Here is a 23,447-nt window from a genome sequence, read left to right on the forward strand (position 1 = left end):
CCCTCGTCTTCTAAAAAGGGTTCTTCAGATGAAAACGTCATAACCCTATCCCTCTGCACAGAACCCTTTTGGAATCCTTTGAAATGTAATGCTTTGTACAGTCGAGTTTGACAATATCTCACCTTCGGGGGCGACAAGAGCTTGGACAAGTCAGGCAATCTTGAGGCGTCTCTAGCTGTATGTGCTATACTGTGTGTGCTATTTAGTATCACCCAAGCCACATCCACACCTCTGTCTCTTGATAGGGAGTTCCTTTCCATTTACACAACTCAGTCAGGACTCTAGGACAAATACCACACTATTTCTGGGGTAAAGGTGTCAGTTAGTAAACACAAGGAAAGGTGTATAACTTTTTACATAATGCACTGTATTTTGGGAGTACATGCCATTTCTCATGAGAGGAAGGTGATCCTATAAGACTGTCAGGATTTGTAAGTTGCTATTCGATTGAAATGGTGTCCATTCTATGTGATGCAAGGCTTATATTTACAGTAACTCCATTATTAAAACGAAATAGTTAGCAATATACGCCCACAGTACAGTCGTGAGGTACAGGCACTGGAAACTGATCCATAACATTGTCATGACGCACGACAACATGAAACAAAAATACATTAACAAAAAGAAGAGGCAATTGATATCAAAGCAATGAGCATGTTATGTGGGTCGTTCCACCAATTTGGTGCCTTTTGAGAAGTGTACTGTAACTTTGAGGGGAAAAAAACATTTGCTTTTAGCTCATTTTAACATTCTGTTGTAAAGAGCACATGATCAACTTCATAAAAAACTAGTTTTTCCATATCAAGAGGTTAAATAAAAAAAATACTATATAGTATTATAGTGTACCTATAAAGTGGCCAAAAAGTTACAGGGTAACAGGGTTTACCATTTTTTATCTTAAATCAGCCATCCCCTTGTGACAGGGGGAATGGAAGCTTGTTGTGTGCAACCAGGAGGGGCAAAAATATTTTGTTAAACATTTGTAGCCTGTGTATTTATGGGTAGCAGGGTTGACGTGTTATGCTCAACCCACTCAGTCTTCCACCACAAAACACAGAGAAATGCCCAAAAAGAGTTGAACCAGCTTACCTGCTTTTACGCTATGATTTGACCATCAGATGTTCAATGTTTCTTTTGGAGAAAAAAAGGAATAGTTTCACAATATTAAAACGAGAGTTCAGATCACGTGACAGGGTTAACCTTAAAATGAGGGACAGTTTTTAAAAAATCCTTCAAATGAATCACTAATCACATTAAATAACTAATAATCTTCAGAAATAACTTTTTCAAAGCAACAAAATAACTAGGGCTTTACAATGATGGTGAAAACGTGTAGACATTTTGGGGTTAAGTGGGTTAAACTCTTCCTGGAAGTCCACAGATGGTGCACAGAGGGACATGTGAAAATGTAGCATTTTTTGCACTTAATTCATATAAGAATTCTTATTGAATTGTGCATGTGATTGATTCTCCATGTGGTTAATATATTATTATTATTATTTATGGTCACATATACTGAATAGATGCAAAAGGGCACTTTTTTATTAAAGGGCACTTTGTTGAAAATGTAATGTTGGTGCACAACTTCTACTTAAAATATCAAAGTCACTCATTTCGTGGAACGACCCATGTCCATTTTGAGAGTGCTCGTGTTATTCTTAGTTTTTTCCCCCACTCAATTCTGCTTAGTCACTCATTTCCACAAAACTGAAAATTTGATTTATTTTGATTTGAAATAGGTTGTGTAGTCATTGTGTACTTCCTTTGTCAGAGCAGTATAGCATTTGCTTTTGCTATTCTTGGGCGTTAGTTTAGAAACGTTATGACCACGGTGCATTTAGACACTTCTATCCACTGAGATGTATACAGTACTGCTGCAACAGACTGCTCTCCCACCACTTAGACACTTCTATCCACTGAGATGTATACAGTACTGCTGCAACAGACTGCTCTCCCACCACTTAGACACTTCTATCCACTGAGATGTATACAGTACTGCTGCAACAGACTGCTCTCCCACCACTTAGACACTTCTATCCACTGAGATGTATACAGTACTGCTGCAACAGACTGCTCTCCCACCACTTAGACACTTTTTGTTCAATTGCAGCTGATGTGCATATTCAATTTTTAAATCAGATCATTTCGCCATGATTATACTTGGACTTGGAACTCGACTTAGGCCTTGTTTATACCTGCCGCTAACATGCGTCCTTTGTCCTGATCATATCCGGATTTTGATTGTGCACACATTTTCAGAAATATGTCTACACAATGTATTAAAATGTGTCTCATATCTGTCCACTGTGCCCACATTGTGACCAGATTTCCTGGGCCTATTCTTTCAAAACATTATATTTATTTATTTTAAGACATAATGATAATGATTAAATGGTTTCACTGTCCATATCTGTCTACACTTGTAAGATATCCAGACACAATGCACGCCTGACTACCTCCAGAGCTGGTCATGAATATCTGATCACAATCAGATCAGAACGCATCTTTTAATTGTCTACACCTGTCTGAAAATGTGGGCACAATCAGAATGAGGACAAGATCAAGACAAAGGATACATGTTAGAACCAGGTATAAATGGGGCTTGAGACACTTATAGCACAGGTTCACTCAGTCATGAATCAATGACATTGTTGAGCTTCACAGTTTGTGTACTATATTGCATTTTTCATAGCATTTTTGAATTCATCATGCATTCACCACTATATTTAGTTGATGAATTCATGAAAACAAAAAACACATCCGAACTAACAACAAGGGACCAGACTATTCCTCTCTCAATCCACCTTTTGAAAGAATGATGTTGTTTGACTTTGAAATATGACCTTAGTCACAAATATCTTGTTTGAAAACCTCAACAACAAGATTTAAACCTTTGCACAGTGGAGTTTGCTACCAAGGTGTAAGGTGAAAGAAAAGCATAGGTTGATGTTCTCAGAAGGAAGGGCAACTCAATAAGACTAGTCTATGGCGTAGGTGTGAGAGCAGAGCGGCAGTTAGAGCTGCATTAGTGATTCACACAGGCTGAATAGCTTTCAGAGGCTATTTCCCCCTCAGCCGACGGACTGAGCCACAGCTGCTTCTAACAGTGTTAAAAACAGAACTTCAGCTAGCTACGGCACTGACTGCGCCTATTGTTTGAGAGAGAAGACGGCCTTCAAATTGATGTTCTTTGTACATCGCACTTATCCATAAAAAAACATAAAGCAGGAAAATAACAGTGTTGAAAGGCCATCTTGGAAGTGCCACATCAGCCTCCCCAGAGAGGCAATATAGCTAGTACTGTTGCCTGTGAATTTCCTGTGCTTTTAAAATAAGCATTTCTCCCTCATAGGGGGTAAATGACAAGGTTCAGTCTCTCTCTGCTTTTCTTTTGATGGTTCAGACATTCAGCAAATATATGTGAATCCGTTGTGTCAAATAAATGAATATAATTTCAATCAGGAATCGAGCCTTGGGTTACGCTGCCATGACAACCCTACTGTTACAGGGGGGTTGCTCTCATGGTGACCTCAGTACCACCCTTACCTCTCTGTATATTTTTGTACAGACCTCATTAGAGGCTGACAGGAGAGATATCTACTGCCATTAACTAGGTAGAGAAAATTGAGATATAGATTTGTATTTTCCACACTCTTAGAAATAAGGGTATGGTTAGGGTACAGTACAAATCTAAATAAAAACATTTTTAAACATAAAAATCACATAATGTATCTTCAAAGGTACAGATATAATCTTACATGGTAGGCCTACTGTTCGGTACCTTTTAGCGTACATGTGTGGATAATCTACTATAATGGTACATTTTTGTACCCAATATTTTGAATGTAAAGGGTCAATCATCACACACTCTCAAAAACTACGCCCATCATTATCATATTTCCCAGCATGCTCTATTGCAGGTCGATTTTTGTTTGTTTGTTTCAATATGTGTTTTTCATGCACATTGATTGATTGATCTTATAATACACAAAGATAAATATCATAAATTTTTCTAAACTAATCCAATCTGTTAGTATTTGGACTTATTGCACCCGTTACTGAGATGGTTGTTCCCGTTTAGATTGTTTACGTAGTCTAACATCATTTTTCCCTACCTTGGCAGTCATTATAAATGCAGAATGCAGGTGATTAAAAGTTAACATTCATGGATATTCTAACTTTTGCTGGATTCAAATAGGAAATACATATCACTTTGCAAGCCAGCATAATGTGACTTGCCTAATGTGGCCTGCAAACCAGGAGTTTCAGACCACTGTGTTGCGGTAAACCTAGGCTGTCAAATTATCGCCTTATGATATATGTAATGTGTTGTCATAAAGAGTTTAATTTCAATGATAAAATGTTAATTTAGGCACTCTACAGGACTGAAAGCCATTAAATGCTACAACCACATCTCTATCATTAGCACACAGTCATATGGTTGGTACTGGTAACTCAAAAATGTGTTTGAAAGGCACCCTGGGAAATATGCAAATAAGGCTTTACACCCTACAGTGTTAAAGTAACACCCCAAAACCTTTTTAGAAGTAATTTTTTTGCCACTTAAAAGGAACACACAGCTTCGTCACAGTGGTAGCACCCTAAAAATGTGTACCTTTTCTGAAGGTAAGCTTGTCTACCTGTACTATCTTGTCCCCTAATGTCCACTATTGGCTCTATTAAGGTGCAAACTACCAGGGTACAGTTATGTACCTATAACTAAAGGTGCAAGGGAGGGTACCACTACAGTGACAAGTGTTTGTGCCCCTTTAGGAACTAATCTAAACCTTTCCTGAGGTGTGCAGGAGCTGTTTGAATTTCAACCAGACAAACAGGTTAGGGCATTTTCACATATAGTCCTCCTTAAAAGAAGCGATCTCAGTCCTCTTTAAAGTGAACTCTGGGGTAAAAAAATAGTAAAATAACAGTTATCTTTGTATTCACACTGCCCTTGCCTTTTAATGAGGATTCAACTCTTTTGCTTGTTTACCTCACCTATTTTGTTATCTTTGCATTCACATTGCTATGAAAGGAACCAATATTTTTTACCAACATTCACTCAATGCACTCTGGGTTTTTACGAAGTGCAGGAAAAGCCATTCCATCAGAATATGTTATCAGACAGCTAGATATACCTACAGTTGAAGTTGGAAGTTTACATACACTTCGGTTGGAGTCATTAAAACTTGTTTTTCAACCACTCCACAAATTCCTTCTTAACAAACTATAGTTTTGGCAAGTCGGTTAGGACATCTACTTTGTGCATGACACAAGTAAATTGTCCAACAATTGTTTACAGACAGATTATTTAACTTATAATTCACTGTTTCACAAATCCAGTGGGTCAGAAGTTTACATACACTAAGTTGACTGTGCCTTTAACAGCTTGGAAAATTCTAGAAAATGATGCCATGGCTTTAGAAGCTTCTGATAGGCTAATTGACATAATTTGAGTCAATTGGAGGTGTACCTGTGGATCTATTTCAAGGCCTACCATCAAACTCAGTGGCTCTTTGCTTGACATCATGGGAAAATCAAAAGAAATCAGCCAAGATCTCAGAAAAAAATGGTACACCTCCACAAGTCTGGTTCATCCTTTGGAGCAATTTCCAAACACCTGAAGGTACCACATTCATCTGTACAAACAATAGTACACAAGTATAAACACCATGGGACCACGCAGCCGTCATACCGCTCAGCAAGGAAGAAGCCACTGCTCCAAAACCGACATAAAAAAGCCAGACTATGGTTTGCAGCTGCACATGGGGACAAAGATCACACTTTTTGGAGAAATGTCCTCTGGTCTGATTGGCCATAATGATCATCGTTATGTTTGGAGGAAAAAGGGGGATGCTTGCAAGCCGAAGAACACCATCCCAACCGTGAAGCACGGGGGTGGCAGCAACATGTTGTGGTGGTGCTTTGCTACAGGAGGGACTGGTGCACTTCAAAAAAATAGATGGCATCATGAGGGAGGAAAATTATGTGGATATATTGAGGCAACATCTCAAGACATCAGTCAGGAAGTTAAACCTTGGTCGCAAATGGGTCTTCCAAATGGACAATGACCCCAAGCATACTTCCAAAGTTGTGGCAAAATGGCTTAAGGACAACAAAGTCAAGGTATTGGAGTGGCCATCACAATGTCCTAACCTTAATCCTACATAAAATCTGTGGGCAGAGCTAGGAGGCCTACAAACCTGACTCCGTTACACCAGCTCTGTCAGGAGGAATGGGCCGAAATTCACCCAACTTATTGTGGGAAGCTTGTGGAAGGCTACCAGAAACGTTTGACCCAAGTTAAACAATGTAAAGGCAATGTTACTAAATACTAATTGAGTGTATGTAAACTTCTGACCCACTGGGAATGTGATGAAAGAAATAAAAGCTGAAATAAATCATTCTCTCTACTATTATTCTGACATTTCACATTATTTAAATAAAGTGGTGATCCTAACTGACTTAAGACAGGGACTTTTTACCAGGATTAAATGTCAGGAATTGTGAAAACTAAGGTGTATGTAAACTTCCGACTTCAACTGTACTTAAATTGTGGATGCTAATAGATTGCATTTAGTTCAAAGACAATGCATACTAATTATAATCAGAAGATAATATTAACACGTAAATGCTTGGTAACAGAAAATAAATAATAATTGCAGATTAAACATTGCTGTAATTGAACATTTTACACCCAATGTAGGCTCCTGCCCCTTTAAGAGCTAACGTTGATTTTGTACTGTATTTTGTGATTATCACCAAATATTGTTGTCTTCTCATACTATTTAAACCCCACAATCAAATAAACAGCATATGAAGCTCTCTTAACCTGTAGATCACATATTACAAACAAATAATCAGAAACATCTTGTCAGTACAAAACGCCACACATACGTTTTTTCCGCAAATCTGAATCATCATCTTCTCACTTTTGCAGAACCAATGTGAGGTGTTATGGCAGGGGAAACGGTGTTGCATAATGTCAAGCCAACCTGGATAACTTTGTGTACATATTACCTTAAAAAAGTGAGCCGGACCTTGGAATTAAATCGAACCGAACTCAGACCACCTCTTGAGATGGTCTCAGCTCGGTTTGCTTCGGGGGCTCTTTTAAGTGGTCTGAGTTCCTTTTGGAGTGTTCACTATGCACAACAAATTTGGGTTTACAAATTGGCTGAATGTGACCAAGTGTGATAACACCCTAAAATTTGTGATATTGCTACTAAGATGCATTATTCACAATAGGATTAGCTAACATATTAGACTCATAGTACAATTGTGAGATGCTTAACTTTTTTAAATGATAGAGATATGTTCGTTTCCATGCCACTTGAAGTCTTCTTTCTTTTTGTCTTAGACAATATTTGCAATATATTATCATTGTTCATTCTCATTGATTTAAAAAAAAGTCTACTAGGTCTCCTTCCCTCTAGCTGTTTCTGTTGCATCGTTATTCTCAGGTGCTCCCTTTGCAAAACGTATAATTATCTCTCAGAGTTATTACAATAATAATATTGCAACAGTCCATTGTCGGTGTTACTAACAAGTTGTAATTGGATTAGTCTAAGGGTAACAGTTGATCAAATTACTGTGTGTGTGTGTGTGTGTGTGTGCGCGCGTGCGCGTGCGCGCGTGTGTGTGTGTGTGTGTGTGCGTGTGTGATGTGATGTGCGTGCGCGTGTGTGTGTGCGTGTGTGTGCGTGTGTGATGTGATGTGATCTTGGCTAGATGGTGAAATAGTGGAATTGGCTACATGTTGTAACCTAGCTCATCAGAGTAGATCAATAGCGGGTTATGCACAGCAGTGGTTCTCTCACCACACTACACAGGTCAGTCAATATGTTGCTCTTTTCTTTGACATTGGATTGATTGGCAGGCTGTTATTCCTAAAACTGTTTTGTAACTAACCACAGAAATAGTGTTTAAACATAGTGCAAGTAGTTTGACTTTGGATAGATTAGTGAAAACTGACCTTGAGAAATCCAGTGTTCTACTACAGAACATGGTGAAACAGACCAGTCTCCTTTTACTATGTTTCTAAATACCAAGGGTCTGTTCAGCTGGGTGCAACATTACAGCATGCGCAGCTCTATCCAATGCTTTTCATTCTGCAATATTCTGCACATTTCACCTAATTGAATACACCCCAGGTTTGTTTAGTGTCCTTGCTGTGGGCTGTTTTCTAGTATCCTGGTTATTTATTTGTATTAAGCACAGGTAATTTTCTAACTCCATTAAAATATAGTAAGGCCTCTGTTAATTAATGTGGGCTCCTTGGCAACAAACTGTTTGGTTTAATACCTACCCTACATTTACCAAAGGAAGACAATTGCCATGTCTGTTTGTTGGCTATAGGCTTCTGCCACTTGGTAAAGACTGTATATAACATATTATAAGCTGCATAATAAGACATCATAAGGGCTCGTAACATGCTTATAACAGTCTGCATCATTATGGGGCTCCATAATCAGCAGAGTAAAACCAATTTGAAGAGGCATATTACTTAGCTGTGACTTGCATTACTACTGAATGGAGGCTGTGATGAACAGCTTTGTAAATATCCCTGAAGAACCATTGGAGCTACTCAGTAATGCGCTAGTATATGTATTACATCAATTGTCAGTTTGGTGTCAGACAGTACAGTATCATCAATTGTGAAAATTTGAACTATGGGCTCTCTAAATTGAATTTAGAGACAACATCACTGTTCCTCTAAATGTTATAAGGTTAATGTAATCAAAATCAAATCAAAGTTTATTGGTCACGTACACAGATTTGCAGGTGTTGTAGCAGGTGCAGTGAAATGCTTATGTTACTAGTTCCAATAGTTCAGTCGAATGTCTAGCAAATACAATACTAATACACAAATAAAATAAAACAATGAATTAAGAAATGTCAGAACAAGTCCAATTAACTCTCCACGTAGATATATTAGAGTGAGCAGTGTCAGAATCTAGAATATAAATATAAATACATGGTGTGTATAGACAGTGTATAACTTGAAAAGAAAATGGTATGTACAGTAGCATGTATATTAGGGTGAGCTATGTGGAGAATACCGCACACTCTGTCCTAGTCTGCTGTGTGAGATGCCTCCAGAAGGGCCTCTATTGAGACTGGTGTCTTCTTGGGTTGCATACAAACAAAGCAGAAAAGGGCCTCTTTAATTTGACAATTTAACATAATGTTTTATAATAGTTTGAAAGGAAATTATTGTACATTTCTCTCCACTAAGTCAACAAGCAATATAACAACAAATCGGGTTTGAACAGAACTCTAGTCAACCAAACAAGAAAACCTATCAAATGTTAACCAATGCCAGTTACTCTTTTTGTCTCTCCCACACAGTTACCCGAATGTGGCTTCTATGGGATGTATGACAAGATCCTGCTGTTTCGCCACGACCCAGGCTCAGAGAACATCCTCCAGCTGGTGAAATGTGCTACAGACATCACAGAGGGAGACCTGGTTGAGGTGGTCCTGTCAGGTAAGACCAGTGTTCACTACACAATACACACTACCTGGTTGAGGTGGTCCTGTCAGGTAAGACCAGTGTTCACTACACAATACACACTACCTGGTTGATGTGGTCCTGTCAGATAAGACTACAGTACATACTAGAATAGGGCTGTGTCCGTTAGCCCAAAACGGAAGAAAATAAACTGAAATAGGGAGGAAATACCCAAACTTGACCAATAGGAAACATTTGTTTTGGTTTTCTGATGCAAAATGTTTCAAAACATTTTGTTACGGTTTCCCTAATGAAAATGATCCCTCCTTAGAAGGTCAGGCATGGCACAACCTTATCTTCATCATTTAAAGTGGAACTTCTCAACATGCAGACAGTGTTCCTCTGGATTTGAGTATGCAGCATGCTCCTGTTTGAGGGTGAGTTCTGTTCACCTGTGTTCTTTTTGCATACAGGCTACATTCATTTAACCTTTGTCCACAGTATATTAACGCATATCAATAATGCAGGTCATATCACCGCCACCTTACCGGCCACCCTAGACCCACTTCAGATCCACAGATGACGCAATCGCCATCACACTGCACACTGCCCTATCCCATTTGGACAAAAAGAATACGTATGTAAGAATGCTGTTCATTGACTACAGCTCAGCACCATAGTACCCTCCAAGCTCATCATCAGGCTGGAGGCCCTGGGTCTCAACCTCTCCCTGTGCAACTGGATCCTGGACTGTCTGACGGGCCGCACCCAGGTAGTGAAGGTAGGAAACAACATCTCCACTTCACTGACCCTCAACACTGGGGCCCCACAAGGGTGTCTGCTTTGCCCTCTCCTGTACTCCCTGTTCACCCACGACTGCACGGCCATGCACGCCTTCAACTCAATCATCAAGTTTGCAGACAACACAACAGTAGTGGTCTTGATCACCAACAACGACGAGACAGCATACAGGGAGGAGGTGAGGGCACTCGGAGTGTGGTGTCAGGAAAACAAACTTACACTCAACGTCAACATAACAAAGGAGATGATCGTGGACTTCAGGAAACTGCAGAGGGAGCACCCCCCTATCCACATCGATGGGATAGCAGTGGAGAAGGTGGAAAGTTTTAAGTTCCTGGGCGTACACATCACAGACAAACTGAAATGGTCGACCCACACAGACAGTGTGGTGAAGAAGGCGCAACAGCGCCTCTTCAACCTCAGGAGACTGAAGAAATTTAGCTTGTCTCCCAAAACCCTGACAAACTTTTACAGATGCACAATCGAGAGCATCCTGTCGGGCTGTATCACAGCCTGGTACGGCAACTGCACTGCCCTCCACTTCAAGGCTCTCCAGAGGGTGGTGCGGTCTTCACAACGCATCACCGGGGGCAAACTACCTGCCCTCCATAACACCTACAGCACCCGATGTCACAGGAAGGCCAAAAAGATCATCAAGAACAACAACAACCCGAGGCACTGCCTGTTCACACCGCTACCATCCAGAAGGCGAGGTCAGTACAGGTGCATCAATGCTGGGACCGAGAGATTGAGAAACAGCTTCTATCTCAAGGCCACCAGACTGCTAACCAGCAATCACTAACTCAGAGAGGCTGCTGCCTACATTGAGACCCAATCACTGGCCACTTTAATAAATTGATCAGTAGTCACTTTAAACAATGCCACTCTAAATAATGCCACTTTAATAATGGTTACATATCTTACATTAATGATATTACATGTATATACTGTATTGAGACCCAATCACTGGACACTTTAATAAATTGATCACTAATCACTTTAAATAATGCCACTTTAATAATGTTTACATATCTTACATTACTCATATCACATGTATATACTGTATTTTATACCATCTACCTCAACTTGCCTATGCCACTTGGCCATCGCTCATCCATATACTTATATGTACATATTCCCATTCACCCCTTTAGATTTGTGTGTATTAGGTAATTGTTGGGTAATTGTTAGATTACTTGTTAGATATTACTGCACTGTTGGAACTAGAAGCACAAGCATTTCACTACACTCGCATTAACATCTTCTAACCATGTGTATGTGACCAATAAAATTGGATTTGATCTGATTTGATTTGCAATTGAACATAGGCCTATTGCATTCACTGGTTCTATTCAGCTCTCTTTTCTGTCAGCTATGTAGCCTCTGGAATAGACCATTTGACATAGGGAAGAGAGGTGAACTCTCCTTTGAACCCTTGAGGTTGAATAACAGCAGAAATTGGTAGGTTCCTTTTGTTGTGTTCAAAATGCAGAACATGTTCAAGCTTCATACAGATTGTGAACAGAGTACAAAGCATCTCCATAATAGCAGCTAGAAAAGGAGGAGAGCGATACAATGTTAGCCAGCGTAATGGACTAATCAGAAGACACAATGATAATAGTGAGGACATAATGTTACTATGAAATGGATTTACATGACATAAGCTTGTGTGTATTCAGTGTGCTTGGCTAATAGCTATATGGTTAAGTCAGTCAACACAACAGACAAGAACATGAATAACTGGCTGCATGACAAATACAGAACTATGGTGCATGTTGCTGCTGGCTGATGTAGCCTGTTTCCAAAGATAATTTATCCACATATCCAGAGTGGCGCAGCGGTCTAAGGCACTGCATCTCAGTGCAAGAGGTGTCACTACAGTCTCTGGTTCGAGTCCAGGCTGTATCACATCTGGCTGTGATTGGGAGCCCCATAGGGGTACAATTGGCACAGCGTCGTCCAGGGTTTGGCCAGGGTAGGCAGTCATTGTAAGTAAGAATTTTTCTTAACTGACTTGCCTAGTTAAATAAATAATAATAAAAACCCTAGAAGGTTAGCTGCCAATCAGAACAAGTCAAGGTCTAGACATGTGGAGCTATGCAAATTTACCAAAGAGAGTAAGCTCTATCTCAGATGCCCCTCTCTTGTGAAATAATAAAGCGTTTATGGAAATAACAAAACAGTAAGTTGTCACACAAATCGTTGCGCATCTATGTGTGTCCAGTGATGTCCCTCCCCACTGGGCACAGACGTCTATTCCACGTTGGTTCAATTTAATTGAAATGACGTGGAAACAACATTGATTCAACCAATGTGTGATCAGTGGGTTTGCTTTGTTTTGGCAGTGTTCTGCCCCTCTCCACCCGCTCCCCTTGTTGTAGAAAGTTTAAATGCCTCACCCGGTGAGAAATCAGGGGTGGGCTTATCTTAGCTCAGGAGTAGGAAGTGATCCAAGTATCAATCTTGACACTGGTAAAGTGTTTTTCTAAACACTTGGCAGGCTTTCTCTTCCCCCTCTGTGTGTTACAGTATGGCAGGTCATTTAGTTGTGTCTGTGGTACAGCGACAGGGGAGACATGGGGTAGAATGACACCTCTGTTACCCTGGCTACACCCCTCACTGGGAAGGAGACGGCTCAGGTGATTTAGTGATTTACACGCCCAGATGCACAGATTCTCATAGACATGCTCCCCGACATCTGTCATGAGACTTTTTAATGACACACTCAACAGCTGAGAGATCAGTGAGCACACGCGGTAAAAGAAACCCAGGGAAAACCTTACAACTGTCAGAAAGAAGAAGTGAAGACGAGACAGTCTGTGGTTATTAATTGTGATGATTTCCACCAAGGTGGCTAATCTGAACAAAATGTGTCCTCTGTTGACTGTGGTGTGTTGACATGTGTTTCTATGTCTGTTTCAGCATCAGCCAGGCAGCGCAAAGTGAATCACAACAGAGAACTGCATTGATTCTAATGTATAGCTATTGTGTTATGTTAGGGTCACGTGTTGTAAAGGTTCATATTGGTATGTCTTACTGCACAGGTATTTATTTTTTGTACTACTGTCTTTATTCAGTTAATCTCAGTTTATGCTCGCACTCACATTTGAGATAAAAGATCAAAACAACTTATAACCTTCTTCTGTTCCTTAATCTTGATAAGTCTTAGAAGGTATATGAGGGAAGACAGTGTGAGTATGATCATGCTAAAATAGAGCAGCTGCTATAAACGCTTCCCAACTTGACAGAGCCAGTACACTTGAGCTCCATTGAACTCATCAATAAAATCATTAATTCCCTTCACAGATGATCATTTGGGTTAAATCTCCTACGTACAAGGAGAAATAAAAATGCTTATGGTTGGTAAATTAACATTACGGTATGTTACACTGCATCCCAGAGAGTTGTTTTCACCAGTCAGTCTTACTGTCAAAGATCTCACAATTTGTGTTTCCTCGTTTGATCTTTTCAACTTCTAGAGCAACTTAATTAGTGTGAAGGTGGATAGGATGCTAAAAACACTTTTGAGGGTGAGGGTGTGAACAGCGTACATTTGTTACGTTGGCACAGGATGCTACTGGATGCAAGCAGGGGTGTGTACACCATACTGTAAACATAAATATCGAAGAGAGGAAGAACTGAACTTGAACTCTGTTGAAAATGCTTTCTGCCCTGTTTGTACACTGAAATGTGACACACTGTAACACTTTTTGCCATTGTGGAAGAGTCAAATGATTAATACTGTACCATACTGGAATGTAGATACACTGTGTATCATGTGAGCTGTCTTTACCTCCGCAGTAAAGTTTGTTTTCTTGTAGTATGCTGTACTAAGCAAGCCACTAGAACTACTAATTTGACATAGGAACAATTTTGAAAATGCAAATAAACATATTTAGATTAAGTCTACCTAGACTCCACATTCACATACACACACTCATTTTCTGAAGCATGTAATGATAGTTTACATGTTGTTAAACTTCCAAACATATATTGGCCTTTAAACAAAAGGCAAAACAATAATTTGAATAAATTGAAGCAGTTTACCCAGCAGAATGGCTAATCAGTATGTATTCTACTTGAGCGTGCTGAGACAAGCATGTTGGTGGGGAGATATGTGTGTTTGATGAGGTAGTCTACTTTCATGCTGTGCTCTCCACTCTATCCCATTGGCCCAATGCAGCCTAACTGCACCAGCCAATCAGAAAATCACAACTCCATATGCAGCAAAAAGCCTTGGTTAGCTCAACATATACAAATACTGTACCAGAGAACGGCCATTCATTTTTAATTGTACATCCATTGAAAACACGGTCCCACTACACTACTACTATATCACTAATCACAGAATACTACTCAGTTCTTGAGTACTGTTTAAATCTAGGAGTGTGAGGAAAATGTTGGAATTGAACCATTGACTATTGTTGTCGTTGTCCTGTTCTAGCCTCTGCCACAGTGGAGGACTTCCAGATCCGTCCCCATGGCTTGTTTGTCCACTCCTACCGGTCCCCTGCCTTCTGTGACCACTGTGGAGAGATGCTGTGGGGCCTGGTGAGACAGGGTCTCAAGTGTGAAGGTAGGTACTGTATAGAAGGAGCTCTGGTCTGCGTCTCAAGTGGCACCCTATTCCCCATATAGTGCACTACTATTGACCAGAGCGCTGGTCAGAAGTAGTGCACTTTGTAGGGAATAGGGTACAATTTTGGACACAGCCTTGGGCCTATTTCAACAAATGTAATTAGGTTCCAGCCACTCTGACACCATTACGTAACTTTCTAAGAGAGGATATTATCAGGGTACATTGGATACAGGCCACTCAGGTGTACTCTGGTCTGAAGAGGTCTCTTCAGGGTCCACGATGAGCAGCAAAGTCCCTGCTTGAAGAGTGTTGGGAAGAAGAAAACAATTTTTCTTCTGTCAGGCTGAAGAGGCAGTTGGAAAGGGGTTGGAAAGGTAGTGCATAGAGGGGATGAAGGTATACACAATAGCCTAACATGTATAAAAGTATTACATAATGTGGTGTCTGACTGGAATGGTGGCGAGCTCATGAAGGAAAGTTTCCCAAAGACAAAGTTTCAACAATCCATGAATGACTTGTTCCATTAGATGATTCCTACTTATACTGAACAAAAATATAAATGCAACATGCAACAATTTCAAAGATTTTACTGAGTTACAGTTCATATAAGGAAATCAATCAATTGAAATAAATTCATTAAGCCCAAATCTATGGATTTTACTGTTGGTCACAGATACCTTAAAAAGAAGTAGTGGCGGGGATCAGAAAACCAGTCAGTAACTGGTGTGACCACCATTTCCCTCATGCAGCGCGGCATCTCTCTTCCACGTAAAGTTGATCAGGCTGTTGATTGTGGCCTGAGGAATGTTGTTCCACTCCTTTTCAATGGCTGTGCGAAGTTGCTGGATATTGGTGGGAACAAGCTGTCATACACGTCAATCCAGAGCATACCCAAACATGTTCAATGCGTGACATGTCTGGTGAGTATGCAGGCCGTGGAAGAACTGGGACATTTTCAGCTCACAGGAATTGTGTAGAGATCTTTGCGACATGGGGCCATGCATTATCATGCTGAAACATGTTGGTGTAACCCCACCGCCACTCTGTTCACAACGTTGACATCAACAAACCGCTCGCCCACATGACGCCATACATGCTGTCTGCCATCTGCTCGGTACAGTTGAAACCGGGATTCATCCGTGAAGAGCACACTTCTCCAGCGTACCAGTGCCCATTGAAGGTGAGCATTTGCCCACTGAAGTCGGTTATGACGCCGAACTGCAGTCAGGTCAAGACCCTGAGGACGACGAGAATGCAGATGAGATTCCCTGAGACTGTTTCTGACAGTTTATGCAGAAAATCTTCGGTTGTGCAAACCCACAGATTCACCAGCTGTCTGGGTGGTTGGTCGCAGATGATCCCGCAGGTGAAGAAGCCGGATGTGTGGGTCCTCGGCTGGCGTGGTTACACGTGGTCTGCAGTTTTGAGGCCGGTTGAATGTACTGCCAAATTCTCTAAAACAATGTTGGAGCTGGCTAATAGTAGATAAATGAACATTTATCTGGCAACAGCTCTGGTGGGAATTCCTGAAGTCAGCATGCCAATTGCACGCTCCCTCAAAACCTGAGACATCTATGGCAATGTGTTTTGTGAGTGGTCTTTTATTGTCCCCAACACAAGGTGCACCTGTGTAATGATCATGCTGTTTAATCAGCTTCTTGATATGCCACACCTGTCAAATGGATGGATTACCTTGGCAAATAAGAAATGCTCACTAACAGGAATGTAAACAAATTTGTGCACCACATTTTAGACAAATAAGCTTTCTGTGTGTATGGAACATTTATGGGATCTTTTATTTCAGTTCATGAAACATGGGACCAACACTTTACATTCCATTTATATTTTTGTTCAGTGTAGTTCCATAAAGACAGTCTCTCACCAGTTTGATGCAAGTATAAAAATGACCACGTTACACGTGAACTCACCTTTGCTCTGAAACCGTCTGTTTCTCTGCTCTGAAGGTTGTGGTCTGAACTATCACAAGCGCTGTGCCTTTAAAATCCCAAATAACTGCAGTGGTATCCGCAAGCGGAGGTTGTCCAATGTCTCTCTGACCGGCTTGACCACACTGACCATCACGCGGTCCAATGAGCCTTCGCCTTTCACCTCCGACGAGGCCTTACTGGTGAGTTTATCCTGGTTGCTGATGAGTTTATCCTGGTTGCTGGTGAGTTTACCCCTGGTTACTGGTGAGTTTATCCTGGTTGCTGGTGAGTTTACCCTGGTTACTGGTGAGTTTACCCTGATTACTGGTGAGTTTATCCTGGTTACTGGTGAGTTTACCCTGATTACTGGTGAGTTTACCCTGATTACTGGTGAGTTTATCCTGGTTACTGGTGAGTTTATCCTGGTTGCTGGTGAGTTTACCCCTGGTTACTGGTGAGTTTATCCTGGTTGCTGGTGAGTTTACCCTGGTTACTGGTAAGTTTACCCTGGTTACTGGTGAGTTTACCCTGATTACTGGTGAGTTTATCCTGGTTACTGGTGAGTTTACCCTGATTACTGGTGAGTTTATCCTGGTTACTGGTGAGTTTACCCTGGTTACTGGTGAGTTTACCCTGATTACTGGTGAGTTTATCCTGGTTACTGGTGAGTTTATCCTGGTTGCTGGTGAGTTTACCCCTGGTTACTGGTGAGTTTATCCTGGTTGCTGGTGAGTTTACCCTGATTACTGGTGAGTTTATCCTGGTTACTGGTGAGTTTACCCTGGTTACTGGTGAGTTTACCCCTGGTTACTGGTGAGTTTACCCTGGTTACTGGTGAGTTTACCCCTGGTTACTGGTGAGTTTACCCCTGGTTACTGGTGAGTTTACCCTGGTTACTGGTGAGTTTACCCTGGTTAATGGTGAGTTTACCCCTGGTTGCTGTGGGTCATCATGAAGAGCTACACACACACACATGTGCATGCTCACACATGCATGGACGCACGCACAGACACAGGCACACACACACGCACAGACACAGGCACACACACACACGCACAGACACAGGCACACCATAGATTACTACAGTACATGCCCTACACATTCCCAACCTCTCAATGGCAAATTGTTGAATTATGATGAGAAGCATGTTCCTAATATAAAGTACCTGATGTGATTCTGAAGGCCTTTGTGGCTGGTTGTGTTCATTATGAATTCTGTTGGAACAGGTCTTTACTCCAGCAGCAGTCAGTCATGTGTGTGAATATTGTTATGGTTTAACTCTGATCTCTCTTCACCTCCTCCCTGTGTGTGTCCCTGTTCTCTCTTTGCTGCATGCTCAGTCTCCTGTCAGTCCCGGCATGGAGGTAGGTACCCCAATACCCTGCCCTCACGTATTACAGTATCAATACGCCTATTATCACCAGAAGCACATCGCTCTTTCCCTGTTTTTTTGTGTCATATGCCAAAATAAGACAAATAAGACAAAGAAAGGAGATGGAATAATATAATTTTAGCTTAGGTTGTTGTTGCTTGTCATCTGTTACCTACCATGTGCCTTGCTCTGAGTGGGGCATCAGGGCAACACTCTGACCAGTCTACCCTGCTTACCCTCCACAGCAGAAGACACAGACAGACTTCTTTTCTGGCAGAGAGAGAAGGTCCTCTTCCTACATCGGCCGGCCTATAGAGTTAGACAAAATCCTCCTGTCTAAAGTTAAGGTGCCTCACACCCTCGTCATCCGCTCCTACACACGCCCCACCGTCTGCCAGCACTGCAAGAAGCTACTCAAGGGCCTGTTCCGTCAAGGCCTGCAATGCAAAGGTACCGTAGGGTTTCAGAGAAACTTGAGATAATGAGAGAGGTTACCAGTGGTTGGCGGAGGAGGTGGGGATGATAGTGAGTCACACAGTACATACTGTAACACTGTGTGACTCACCTGTGGGCTTTCGCTAGCTCAATATTTTCAGGTGGTATTATTTTTGGAAATCTCAAGACTCTGTTGTCACAGAGTTGGCAAAGCTAACAGATGGCAGTTGTTTCTACCTCAAGCTTTCTTTGTGACATCTTAAATAACTATTGTGGCCTGATTAATAGATAGCCCTGTAACTTTATTATTATTATTATTATTATATTTTTTTTTTTACCCCCTTTTCTCCCCAATTTCGTGGTATCCAATTGTTAGTAATTACTATCTTGTCTCATCGCTACAACTCCCGTACGGGCTCGGGAGAGACGAAGGTCGAAAGCCATGCGTCCTCCGAAACACAACCCAACCAAGCCGCACTGCTTCTTAACACAGCGCGCCTCCAACCCGGAAGCCAGCCGCACCAATGTGTCAGAGGAAACACCGTGCACCTGGCTCCCTTGATTAGCGCGCACTGCGCCCGGCCCGCCACAGGAGTCACTGGTGCGCGATGAGACAAGGATATCCCTACCGGCCAAACCCTCCCTAACCCGGATGACGCTCGGCCAATTGTGCGTCACCCCACAGACCTCCCGGTCGCGGCCGGCTGCGACAGAGCCTGGGCGCGAACCCAGAGTCTCTGGTGGCACAGCTAGCGCTGCGATGCAGTGCCCTAGACCACTGCGCCACCCGGGAGGCCCCGTAACTTTATAATTACATGGTAATTGCAAATGCAGAAACAGTGTTGTGACTACCATAGACATCATATAATTCACAGATGTACTGTAACTCTATGGTTACTACAGTGTACACAAGAATATGTCAATCATTATTTGAATATGTTGGTAACCCATTGTATACAAGTGATAACGCCCTCAACGCTGGTGTTTGGAGGATATATTGGAACGGTTGGCCGGCCCTCGACTTAGTCTCGGGCTTAACAACACCCGTTCCAATAGTATATCCTCCAAACACCGGCTTCTCGGGCATTATCACTTCAATAGAGTCGTACTTTATATATTCAGCAGAACAGAGTGTGATAGTATCGTGTGTGAGACGGTTCATTAGGTACTCTAGCAGACAGATAAGGGTCTGTTTGTAGTCACAGTGCTATTAGACAGGTTTCATATGGATAGGCCATCTCTCTCTCTCTCTCTCTCTCTCTCTCTCTCTCTCTCTCTCTCTCTCTCTCTCTCTCTCTCTCTCTCTCTCTCTCTCTCTCTCTCTCTCTCTCTCTCTCTCTCTCCCCTTTCTCTATCTTTCTCCCTCCCATCTTACACACTCTCTCTCACTCTCTCTGTTTCTCTCTCACGGTTACAGATTGCAAATTCAACTGTCATAAACGATGTGCGCCCAAAGTGCCAAACAACTGCCTTGGAGAAGTTTCTAAAAATGAAGGCAAGTTTCACTTTAGATAGTCATTTGCTTTAAGTGTGGCAGATTTTTCCTAGTAAGTGGTGGTCCATCTCATATAGTTTCCAAGAAATGTCACAGGATTGAGATATTTTTCTTTCAATTCTGCAACATTTACTTCAGTTATGAGAGACTGTAGGAAGATAATCATATATAGGACACCAGCTGAATTCTTGGAAGTACCAGAATATTCCTTGAAATATCAACAGAATTATGACAGTGAAATGATGTCACTGTTTTATTTTAAAATCTCTCCCACACTACCACTCTGATATTCTTTGTATTTTCCGCTTTTCGTTCCTTCTTTCTTCTTTAAAAAAACAGGGTTTCTCTGGCGTACTTCATTTTCTACTATTGTCTTTGCACTTGTTGCTCCTCCTCTAGATCTGCTGAGCTCAGGGGCGGAGTCTGATGTGGGGATGGGGGAGGGTTGTGACGACCACGACAGTGACATGAACAGTGGTCTGATGGATGACATGGAGTGTAGTGTGCTTGACTCGGGCCTGCCGGAGGCTGGCCATGGGGAAATGGGAGACCTCCATGACCCAGAGGATGACTGCAACAGGGCTATAAGGTGATTGACTGGGCCTGGGACTAGGACAGGGGGACCCCCAATGGCTATGGCTGTCAATATGTACAGTAGTCATAGGTCCTGTTAAAATATCCATTCTAGCATACTGCTTAGAATGAAGCAATGTACCCCGGCTCAACCCTTACCCTACCCATAACCCTAGCCCTAGCTTCATGTCCACATTCCGGTTCAACCCTTAGCCTTAACCACAACCCTAACCCTAGCTTCATGTCCACATTCCAGTTCAACCCTTAGCCTTAACCACAACCCTAACCCTAGCTTCATGTCCACATTCCAGTTCAACCCTTAGCCTTAACCACAACCCTAACCCTAGCTTCATGTCCACATTCCAGTTCAACCCTTAGCCTTAACCACAACCCTAACCCTAGCTTCATGTCCACATTCCGGTTCAATCCTTAGCCTTAACCACAACCTTAGCCCTAGCTTCATGTCCACATTCCAGTTCAACCCTTAGCATTAACCACAACCCTAACCCTAGCTTCATGTCCACATTCCGGTTCAATCCTTAGCCTTAACCACAACCTTAGCCCTAGCTTCATGTCCACATTCCGGTTCAACTCTAACCTTAGCCTCAACCCCAACCCTAACCCTAACCATAGCTTCATATCCACATCCCAGTTCTAACCCTAACTTCATGTCCACACCTCAGCTCAACCCTGACCCAATCCATAACCCTAACTTCATGTCCACACCACACCTCAGCTCAACCCTGACCCAATCCATAACCCTAACTTCATGTCCACACCCCAGCTCAACCCTGACCCAATCCATAACCCTAACTTCATGTCCACACCTCAGCTCAACCCTGACCCAATCCATAACCCTAACTTCATGTCCACACCTCAGCTCAACCCTGACCCAATCCATAACCCTAACTTCATGTCCACACCTCAGCTCAACCCTGACCCAATCCATAACCCTAACTTCATGTCCACACCTCAGCTCAACCCTGACCCAATCCATAACCCTAACTTCATGTCCACACCTCAGCTCAACCCTGACCCAATCCATAACCCTAACTTCATGTCCACACCTCAGCTCAACCCTGACCCAATCCATAACCCTAACTTCATGTCCACACCTCAGCTCAACCCTGACCCAATCCATAACCCTAACTTCATGTCCACACCTCAGCTCAACCCTGACCCAATCCATAACCCTAACTTCATGTCCACACCTCAGCTCAACCCTGACCCAATCCATAACCCTAACTTCATGTCCACACCTCAGCTCAACCCTGACCCAATCCATAACCCTAACTTCATGTCCACACCCCAGCTCAACCCTGACCCAATCCATAACCCTAACTTCATGTCCACACCCCAGCTCAACCCTGACCCAATCCATAACCCTAACTTCATGTCCACACCTCAGCTCAACCCTGACCCAATCCATAACCCTAACTTCATGTCCACACCTCAGCTCAACCCTGACCCAATCCATAACCCTAACTTCATGTCCACACCTCAGCTCAACCCTGACCCAATCCATAACCCTAACTTCATGTCCACACCCCAGCTCAACCCTGACCCAATCCATAACCCTAACTTCATGTCCACACCCCAGCTCAACCCTGACCCAATCCATAACCCTAACTTCATGTCCACACCCCAGCTCAACCCTGACCCAATCCATAACCCTAACTTCATGTCCACACCCCAGCTCAACCCTGACCCAATCCATAACCCTAACTGAGTCCTGAAGTTGAGAAGAAAAGCATTCACACTGACACAGTTTTTATGTTTGACTCCCTTCATTCCAAAGCCCATCTACTAGCAACAACATCCCGCTGATGCGAGTGGTCCAGTCAGTCAAAAACACCAAGAGGAAAAGTAGCAATATCATGAAGGAAGGTTGGCTAGTGCACTTCAGCAGCAAAGACACTCTGGTAAGTCTGATTATATTCATGTATTTTTATCACACCAACTAATCAATCTGCTGTAGAGTGGCAAAATTCCATGATTTCTGGAAAACCTGCACATTTTGGAAAACGTATCAGAAAATTTGCAACTCTAATATTCTGCCATTTTATAGACTTCATCATCTTTTCTGTGTTTTTTTTGTAATGTTTTGTGTGTTTTGTGTACGTTATTTTGTGAATGCATGTCTTTTAAATGTTAAATGTTGTTTTTATATAGTCAAATCTGCTATGGGCACTGACCTAAGGCATAATAGATGCTTTATGAGTAGATGGAAACCCCCATTGCCAAGAGGTGGAACGCACCAGGAAAATATGTTATGTTGTCCCAGTCTGTGCAAAGCCTTCTATCTGTTTCCACTTCAGAGGAAAAGACACTACTGGAGGCTAGACAGCAAATGCATCACACTTTTCCAGAATGACACAGGCAGCAAATACTACAAGGTAAGAAATCAATTGAAATGTTATATAGATTATTATGGGTGAGGGGTGAATGAAATCTAAGAAATAAAGTTAATGCAAACTAATTTACTGTAATTTAGAGTTTGAATAAGACGAGGTAAACATGCAGTTTTACACTGTACTCTGTACAGATAAGCAGGCTGCAATCACTTTTTCATATAAAGACTTAGTACGATATCATGTAATTTGTAGCAAGAAGTAAGCAGCCTGGACCAAGACATTGATCAGACATTGATCAGATTGAAATATCATGTTGATATTGAAATGCAAGTGCTCTAACCACTGTAAAACGACTGCTACTACAACAATCAATCAAATGTATTTCATAAAGCACTTTGTACAACAGCTGTTGTCACAAAGCACTTGACAGTAACCCGGCCTAGTCCCCAAACAGCAAAG

At 42.0% G+C, this 23,447-nt stretch overlaps 1 protein-coding gene across 1 annotated transcript in view; it reads left to right on the forward strand.

Annotated features, from left to right (window-relative positions):
• LOC139563626 (serine/threonine-protein kinase D1-like) overlaps positions 1-23,447 on the forward strand; it is a 43,280-nt gene that overhangs the window by 7,725 nt on the left and 12,108 nt on the right. The window contains exons 2-10 of the mRNA XM_071382463.1: positions 9,349-9,487; positions 14,697-14,828; positions 16,796-16,959; positions 18,100-18,123; positions 18,377-18,581; positions 19,984-20,061; positions 20,461-20,650; positions 22,433-22,556; positions 22,953-23,030. Of these exons, the coding sequence (XP_071238564.1) occupies positions 9,349-9,487; positions 14,697-14,828; positions 16,796-16,959; positions 18,100-18,123; positions 18,377-18,581; positions 19,984-20,061; positions 20,461-20,650; positions 22,433-22,556; positions 22,953-23,030 (1,134 nt within the window). The remainder of the gene's footprint in view (positions 1-9,348; positions 9,488-14,696; positions 14,829-16,795; positions 16,960-18,099; positions 18,124-18,376; positions 18,582-19,983; positions 20,062-20,460; positions 20,651-22,432; positions 22,557-22,952; positions 23,031-23,447) is intronic.

Source organism: Salvelinus alpinus, chromosome 34, assembly GCF_045679555.1.
Source record: "Salvelinus alpinus chromosome 34, SLU_Salpinus.1, whole genome shotgun sequence".
Taxonomy (NCBI): domain Eukaryota; kingdom Metazoa; phylum Chordata; class Actinopteri; order Salmoniformes; family Salmonidae; genus Salvelinus; species Salvelinus alpinus.